Source organism: Meleagris gallopavo, chromosome Z (assembly GCF_000146605.3).
Source record: "Meleagris gallopavo isolate NT-WF06-2002-E0010 breed Aviagen turkey brand Nicholas breeding stock chromosome Z, Turkey_5.1, whole genome shotgun sequence".
Taxonomy (NCBI): Eukaryota; Metazoa; Chordata; class Aves; order Galliformes; family Phasianidae; genus Meleagris; species Meleagris gallopavo.
Window position 1 is genome coordinate 18746396 of NC_015041.2, and position 9581 is coordinate 18755976.

The window sequence follows — 9581 nt, forward strand, 5'->3', positions numbered from 1 at the left end:
TCTTTGAGGTTCTTTTCAACCCAGGCCATTCTATGATTCTATGATTCTGTGCAGCACTGAAGTTCCCTGCTTTTCAAGGCAAACTCTGATATTCCAGTTTGCCAGCCTCTTAGCTTTCTTCCCTAATCTTTGTAGATAATTCCTTCTCCCTGTCTATAGATTGAGGTTACTACTGCACTAATAAGTGCTTTTTCCTTAATTTTAGTGCCTAGTCATAAGCATCCAAGAGTATGAGAGACTTAAAGTAAATCTCTGAGTTCGCTTAATCGTTCTTAGGGAATGGCATAGAGACAAGTTCGTCAGCCTTACAAACTAGGACTGCATGCTTAATGAATTTTGTGGGATTTGTTTGTGTTTAGGTATATGTTAACAGGTTTGTTTTTCTCTTAGTTAATAACATGTCCAGATTTAAATAGGTTCTCATCTATCATATCTTTGATACTTTTTGAAATTTTATGTTTTTAACGCACTATGCAGAAGTGAGTTTCTCAAAGAAATGTTTCTGTAACTTTTTACAATACTACATGTGAAAAATAACTTTTCTTCCACACACATCTTTTCTGAAACTGCGAAAGTGCTTGTACTGAAGCTTCCAGAAGTGTTCACTCAGACAAATATTGGCCATGGAATCATTTGCTAAACTACCTTGCAAAGATATTTGCAACTAAAGCAATGCTTTTTCTAGAAATGCTAGGCAGCTTCTGTATCAGTTGCTAATTTCACATCCAGCACACTAGTGAATAACATGTGACTGGAGTCGATAATAATGTTTCTCATCTGGGCTGTGATCCTGCAAACACTAGCATGTCTTTAATCCTCAAAAAAGTTTCAACTAAACAGATGAGTATAATTGTGCAACTATGAATGGGATTTTAGGTCTTTGATATGTATTTCCTTTTCAAAGAGTGACATTAAGTTTGAAATGAGATTCATAAAAATGCTGATAATATAAATAAACACATCCCTAATGATACAGTATTTGCGATTTATGATGGTGTGTTCATACAGATTATGTTGTTATACTACCAAAATGCAGGAACCATTTCAAGCTTTCTGTGGAGAAGCAAAGAAAAAAACCTATATTTTCTTTGTGAGAAATCTTCTTCCACTGTACTTGGTATGCAAGAAATGTATCAGCGCTCAGAAAACTGAGCTGAGAAACTCTGCTTGCCAGTTCCAGATTAACATGGTAAATCAATTTTCTTGTTTAAAAGGATCTAATGTTTTCAATGGTATTGTTCTACCTATGAACAAATTATTAAAATATTTTAGAGCCCCTGCATTTTGAAGTGTATGTTAGTACTAGAATTCTTACATTTAGAATAGTTATCACTTAGAATTAATTATCGCTTCAGTAAGCAGTGAACATTTTCTCTGGAACATTTTTTATGGTGGATTTTCTTTTTGGAGTCTCTTTTCTTGTGTTTGAAAAACAGTAGCTAAACCCTTTAGTAGAAGGACAAAAGTAAATATAGTAATGATTTCCTAATCTTAGATTTGTAATGAATGTGTTGAATGATGATTTGTTTTTTGTTAATAGGCACAGTGGACCGTTGGAAAACTGCACTGTCCATTTTGTGAGGCCCGTTTAGGGGGCTTTAACTTTGTTTGCAACACAAAATGCTCCTGTGGACAGCTAGTAAATATACATTTCTGCAAAAGTCGGACTGATTATCAAGCAGCTCACTCTGTTACATTGGCAAAGTCAGCAGGAAAATGCTTACCTCTCTGTGAAATTAAGTCTGGTTTTAGCAAGAGTAGCTGCCATGAAATGGTAACAGCAGTTTCAGATATCAGCCCCCAAGAGCTTTCATACATCACCAGAAGGAATAACAACGATACTGAAAGATTTACAGAAGCACTTTGTCTAGAAGTGAGATCTCCCAGATTTGTGATGGAAAGTAAAAAATTTCCCTTAAAGGCATTAAATCAAAAAGGAAATCTTTTTGCTTCCTGTTTGAATGATGCATGCACGCTAAAACCTTTTCACAGAAGATCACACAGTTTGGATTTAAATATCAGTCAGAGAGTTGCTTTGTCACCTGTGTTATTTGAAACTTCCAGTACGAGACCAGTTTACCACATGAAATGGTCAAATGGCCAAAATGAAAATCCGTCATCACCAGGTGACCTGCAATTAGAGTCTAATCATAGTACTTTTCAGGTCCAATATAGTTCAAGTGCTGGCAAACTACAAAAAAGGTTTCGAGCTTTGTCCTGTACCACATTGGTACACAGAGACACAGAAAGTGATGAATGTGGTTTTGAAGCTACTGGACAATCTTCTGGGAATGCCATTGCTGATGGGTCATCTTTTCTGATGAACTTTGCTTCATCTGCAAGTGCTGTAGAAGAGGAACAGTATATTGCACCTGAGAGTCCTGTTCAGTCTACAAGTATTTCATTCAACCAAAACCTGAGTAAGAGAGAAAAAAACAAGTTGAAAAGCATAAGGAGAAAACAAAAGCGGCGAGAACAGTGGCTACAGAAGCAAGTAGGTGTTTAAAGTGTGTGCTGCATTTTTTCTTTTGTTTGGCTTACTTTTATTACTTTTGATATTGTTTCTTAGTATATGGTTTTAATATAGTGCTGCTGTATAGGGTTAGTTATCCTGCAAACAAGGCATTTCAACCTCTTTCTGCATGTAATTTGTCTAATTCAATCCAATCCGCTTTTTCCTATATAAAATCAAATTGTAATGGATATGTATGTAAAACTTGTTTATGTTGGCTTTCCTAATATTTTGTGATGTAACAGCAAATCTGAAGTGGGAAGAAATACAGTAAAATTTAGTCAATGTGATTGAAGGTAGCCTACACATTCACATCTCTAAATGAGAAACAATAGTATTTCAGAATTTCCTAACTACTACATAATGTCATTTTAGGTTATCTTTGCAGCAAACTTTATTTTTAAAGGTGTCTGCATTTATTATTTATTGTAACATAAACATTTCTTTCTTTGGGTAATGAATTGAATGTTGTTTTTTAAGATATAAGTCTCAGTATCTAAATGTCTTACCTAGAAATATGAAAAGAAGTTGCATATTTTTATCTCATGTACCATGGGCTATGGTTTCCCTCTTCAGACTATCTAACGAAGACCAAAATTGAAGGTTACATAGGATCAGTCCTTTGTACATAAATGATTTTCCCTCCTAATGCTTTGGTACAATGCTACACTACTCAGGCAGTAAGTGACTTCAGGTTCTTTCCTACATACTGTCATTAGAACCTTTAGAGTACAGTATAGAATCTAAGCAGAACAATGAATTCAGGGTTGAGAGATAGCTACCTGGAGGCTGACTCTTAACTAAATTTAAGAACCAGCTTGACAATATGAAGGGACATATCATAAGACTTTTTCAGTCTGCATGTGTGTTCTTTTATCTTTGGGATTTTTTTTTTGGTTTTGTTTAAATTCATATTGCCAAATTTGGAAACCATGTTCAATTTTTATAACGGTACACTGATACTGAAAGTAAAGAACCTTTCTAAGATTTGTATGTCTTAATATTAAATATTTATTTTCTAACAAGTTTAAGAATTACTAGAATGTCAGAGTCCCTTAAATGCTTTTAAAAATTCAAGGTCTTTTTATTTTTGTTGAATGAAGTGACAGAGCAAAGGCACGATGCATAAGAGCATTTGCATAGCCATGTCATCTGCAGTCTCTGCAGCCACCTTCATCTTTGCTAGATGTTACTTTTAAGAGCAAAGTGCCATACATATTTTCCTAATTTGTGGTAACTGGGGAGAGGAAAAGATAAACTTTAAATCTTTCCCATGTTAGACCATGCTTCTTACTACTTTTCCTTATTAGGTGTCCTCCCTTCTCTTCCAGGTTTGCTTTCATTTCTCTCTGGCTTTCAGATACTCTTTTCAGATACTCTTGGTAATTATGTACATATTGTTACATTGCTGCTTAGAATAAGAAACAGAGCTGTGGGACTCTTTAGCCATGATTTTCAGCATACTTAGCACCTATGTTTAAGCAGTGAGATAGTAAAACCTCACAAAAAAAAAACAACAAAAAACATCATAAACCTCTGACTGGATAGAATGAGAGAGTTTTGATAAATGACACTGAGGAATGTTTCATTTAAGTGCTTTTCTTCAGTGCAGCAGAATCCTTATGTGGATGCATCTCTTCCAAGCTCTCTTCACTACAAGTACTATATATCTCATTTTTATCTTTAGTTAAAACCTTTCTGAAAAGCAGTTTGAGAGAACAGATCTGCAAATGCATCATGCAGTTCTCTACTTCTGTTTCATAGCATGGTAACTTCATCTGTCAAGTTCTTTGCCTGTCTTGCAATAAGCCAAAATATGTTGATAAAAGTTGTGTTGTGAAGAATGTGAGCTAATATGAAGATGAAGTATATAAATCTCAAATTGTGAATAGGAACAATTCTGTGAGCTTCTGACATACGCGTACACTTGGAGGTCTGCACTGGGAGTACACGCAGGACTGAGCTGCCCTGCTAACAGCAGAGGGACCCAAGCTTCCTTTGACTGTTCTGCAGGGGAGATCTCTTAGAGCCTGTAGAGTGTATAAGCATTTTGTGCACACAAGTGTGAGCATCTTTGTGTTCAGGAGGGATTTCTAGCTCTGCAGTGTATTGTTACGACATAAAGTGTTTCAGTCTAGGAATTGCTAGTGTTAATATTTTTTTCTCGGAACTATTACTATAGCTAAGAAGATTTTTGTTACAAACTCTTCTTTTATGTACATCTTTTTATATTTGCATTGTTTGCTATGGTCTGAAGCTCATACTTGTATTCTAAAATATCTCTGACAGAGATATCATCATTTGCTGCTCCTCCAGTTATATTTTATTTCTGCTCAGGAAGACTGCTGAGCTAGCTTCAAAACTGCAGTATCAGTTCATCAGTATCAGATGATTTTGGAAATCATCCTGATCCATCTGAAAAAGATGTCACTGAGTATTCTGAGAGCCTTCTCTGTCTCTTCTTCTGAAGTTCTCTTCTTTCTTAGCAGATCTGCATTTCTTTACACTGCTTCATTATTTTATGTGAAATAACACATTGTTACAGCTATCTGTGGTTGTCCCATACAACGATAACAAAAATAAATCATGGTAGACACAGATATCTGATCAGTTAGATAAACTGTTCTTACAGCTAAACCAAGTAAAACAGGCAAGAAAAGTTCAGTCAGAGCAAGCCTGATGCAGCTTCAGTTCAGACGTTGCAGGCTGAGAACAAAGCTGATGTCTGTTGCTAGCACTGGCAATACTGCACACATAAGGCAGTATCTTTATTTAGCTAGTACATTTTACAAGACTGTTGAGGAGCATCTGAACCAAAACTTGTATGATTTTATTGTGGCTATTATCTGATACCTTTGTAATTAAGAGATTAATTCTGTCACAGATTATAAACTACAGTAAGGAAGAGGTATTAGCAATGATGGATTCATGCCCAAATGCATGATTTACCTTTCTTAAATTGCAACTGTATTTTCAGAGGGAGAATTGTACTTTCTTTTGATTTTATTGTGGCTATTATCTGATACCTTTGTAATGAAGAGATTTATTCTGTCATATACTATAGAGTAAGGAAGAGATAGTAGCGATGACAGATGCATGCCTAAATGAGTGACTTACCTTTCTTAAATTGCAGTTGTACTTTCAGAGGAAGTTGCATCTGAGGGAGACAGCACGCAAAAGCTGCTGATTTATGAGATGCATTTGGAGCTCCTTTTGCATGCCTTTAAATTCCAGCACTTTAGACTTTAATTACTTTTATCAGTAGTCTTCTCACACTTTTTTCATGATTGCAGTTTTTTAGGGTCATTTTTGACCCACCTCTTCGTGTGATCATAGAACCATAGAAACATATTGGCTGGGGTTGGAAGGGCCTCTAACGATCATCCACTTCTAACCCCCAGCAGTGTGCAGGGTTCCACTCACCATATCATGCTGCCCAGGGCCCTGTCCAACCTGGCAAATGCCTTCAGGTATGGAGCATCCGCAACTTCTCTAGCTTACCTGTTCCAGCACCTTACATCTGGTCTCTGAATAAAAAAATTCCTCCTAATTTCTAACTTAGGTGTCTCCTCTTTTAGTAAAGCCTTCCTTGTACTGTCTGACCATATAAAAAATCAGTCTCTATCTTGTTTATAAGTTCCCTTTAAGTACTGGAAGGCCACAAGATCTCCCTAGGGGCTTCTCCTCTCCAAGCTGAATAAGCCCAGCTCCCCTGGTCTTACTTCACAGGAGAGGTGGTCCAGCCCTCTGATCCTCTTCATTGTCCTTTTCTGGACCTCCACTTCAACAGCTCTTCATCTGCCTTGTGCTGGGGGCCACGGGCCTGGATCCACTATTCCAGATGGGACCTCACCGGGGCAGAGCAGAGTGCTACAATCTGCTGCCTGCTGGCCACCCTTCTGTTGATGCAGCCCAGGATACAGTTGGCCTTCTGGGCTGCAAGCACACACTGCTGCCTTACATCCAGCTTTTCATCCACCAGGGCCACTGTGTCATTCTCCACAGGACTGCTCTCAGTTTGTACATATATTTGGGATTGTCCTGACTGAAGTGCAACACCCTTCACTTGACCTTATTGAACGACCTCGTTAGGTTCACAGGGGCTCACTTTTCAAGCTTGTCCACTTCCCTTTGACATTCCTTCTTTCTGTTGTATAAACTGCACCATTGCTTGTTAACTTCAGGACTTCCTCTCACACACCACAGTCTCCTACTCCTCTGTATTTTATTGTTGGCTGTCAATTCAGTGTTCATTAGATAGCATACATCATTGTTAATATTAGATATTACCACTTCAATATCATATTGATGAGCAGCTGAGAACTACAGAAATACTATATACTTCTTTCTTGCATACACTTCTAAGTTTATATTATGTTGTTTATTTTATAAACTCACAAACAGCTTAGATAATAACAGTTTATAAGACATGCTCTCCCTCAGCTAAGAACAATGATCCCTTAATGGAGGTAAGTTACAGCGCCGTGCGCAATGTGAAAAGCAGACTGAATTGCACAGTTATGTAAGATGGTTCACAGCGCACAAAAATGAAGGTTCAATACAAGTAAGAATTCAGAAGTACTTTCATATTTATGAAATTTACTGCAGATTAATAGAAAGACAATGAATACACAGTAAGGAGAAAATTTAAGATTGGTTTTTGTCTTGTTACACAATTTTGTGTCTTCACATCTACAGATTGTACTGTTAATGATTCACTGACTCTGCATTTGTGTCAGTTTGATATCTCTGATTGGTTTTCATGTTATCAGACTCTCTGTATGGGTATAAAACAATGGCAAATTTGAGATCTGGAAGCTTGCTTGGAGGTTTAAACAGAGAGCAGACGTTGGTTCTGTGAATGCAAGTAGAATTTTTTTTACAGAAAAAAAGAAATTCCAAACTCCTAGGAGCATTAAATTTCCATATTGCTATGATTTGTTCTGTTTCTGGAACTAATCACTCATGCATTGTTGTGTTCAAGATACCTGATTTTTTCTCATTCACAACCCCCTTCAATTTTACGGTATCAAGCATGATAGTGTTTATTTTTGTTATTATTTTCTTCCTCCCCACTCACCATGTCTGTATATGGCAGGAAATAACACTATGTGAGAAGAATTGATTTCTTTACAATTCTTCAACTTTTTTTTTTTTTTAGAAAAATTTAGGTGTGCATGGAGAAGTAACTCTAAACATTAAAACGATCTCACACAACTAGAATAGAAATAAGAGATTTTGTAAAACCTCCCTGTTCTGAAGTTGATAAGCTATCTGATTTTAGTAGGAAATTAAAAAAAAAAGTATCAGTAAAATGAATTATTTTATGTAGTACTGTAAAATTCTGAAGAGATGTTGTATGGTAGCTGCATTTCAGAATGAAATATAAGGAAAGGTAGTATTTACTGTTTATACTGTAGAAGGTTGTAGTCTTTGAGCATATGAACACTTACTTCAGTCAAAAGTACAAGCTTATACCAAAATAATCTAATACAGTTAATAAAGCAAAAGATTTCTATATTATGATCTAACACCCTAATCTCTTAAAGCTGTGACAACATTGTTTTTTTTTTAAGGCCAGCTATTCCCAAAATTGTATTGGTATTGGTATTTCATACCAAGCTAACATTAGCATGTCTAGAAGAGTGTCTCAAGTAGGGCCTTCTGTTCTTAAATCAGATTAATTTGCTTATATTCCTAAGTCCGAAGAATCCTGAGTGTATTTAACTTCTTAGACCTGTTAAGATTACTGAGACTTAATCTTGACACATAAAGCAAATGCTTCTGTGTTCACTCCCATTAGCAATAGAGGTGACGGGTTGTCTTTGGTTCATACACTGTTTTTGTAGCATTGATTACGTTGGAAAAGTAGGGTTGTGGAACAGACAATAGGAAAATGTAGCATTGCTTATGGGCATTTGTAGATTTTTGTAAATTTTTAGAGTTCGTGTTTTTTTTCCCCACTGTTAGGTGGAGTCTGTTCTATCTCGCTTACTATGGAAGAGGCAAGGTTGTATGAAAATTTACAGAGATTAAGTAGATGTGAACATGGTAGTTGCTCTTGGTTGCATACTGACATAGCTTGTACTGAATGTAATTGTCCCCTTGAAGTGAGTCTATAATCCCGACTAAGTTGAGAATATTAGTTATGTTACAGTAAAAATTAAGATACTTACTTTGGTGGACTAGCAAACTGAATGCGGATTTTATGTGTTAGAAGAAATACGAAACAGAAACAGATTTTTCTTAGATGATCTCTGATCTCTGGTACAGGGAACTTTTAAAATTAAAAACAAAACAGAATTTTTGTCGTCACTGTCACAGTATGTTGTATTCTGGGAATGTGAGAGTGAGTGTCTTGGGAGGTTTATACTAAATTCTTACTTAATTCAGTTTCAGTGATTGTACAGTACCAATTACTAATTGACTTGGTTAATTGTAAGTAAGCAAATCTGAGAAACCAGTCCAGCTCTGTGTTGTGCTTCTGGAACCACAAGTAACGACAGCAATCATTTTACAAAACACTTATTATGCAGTAAGTTGCCTGACCCCTAACTGTCTTTTCACAAGGAAAGCATGTTTCTGGGTGAAAAAATAGGCATGGAAACAGCTGAAATCTAGTTCAGACTACATACCTAATGATTTCAGTGTTTCCTAAGAAACTAAAATACCTAATTCTTTAGGGTACATTTAATTTCTACTAAGTAATGGTTAGGACCATTCTAGAGGGAATACTTGTACTTGAGTCACCTGAATGTTGCTAACACTAGATAATCATAATCTGAAGATGCACCTTGAGATCTAATTCAGTCCTCAGTTGCTTCTAGGTAAAACAGATATTCATTCTTGTGCTTGTCTCCTCCCTTTTGTGCTAAATGAAGTTTGAGTGGACAAGACTATATCTTAAACATAGTTAGAATTATCTGCTTACTACATGTGTTTATAAAAGTAGTCTGAAATTGCAACTGTTACATTTTTTATCATTTGATAGCAGAATCATTTTTCTCCCATATCTTAAAGGAATTAATTCAGGGTCATGTTAATCTTTAATGCCATATAGGAATCTAAA

General features: G+C 36.1%; 1 protein-coding gene across 1 annotated transcript in view; it reads left to right on the forward strand.

Moving 5' to 3' along the window:
* RNF180 (ring finger protein 180) overlaps positions 1-9581 on the forward strand; it is a 70789-nt gene that overhangs the window by 8182 nt on the left and 53026 nt on the right. The window contains 1 exon segment of the mRNA XM_031557248.1: positions 1541-2494. Coding sequence (XP_031413108.1) covers positions 1541-2494 — 954 coding nt within the window.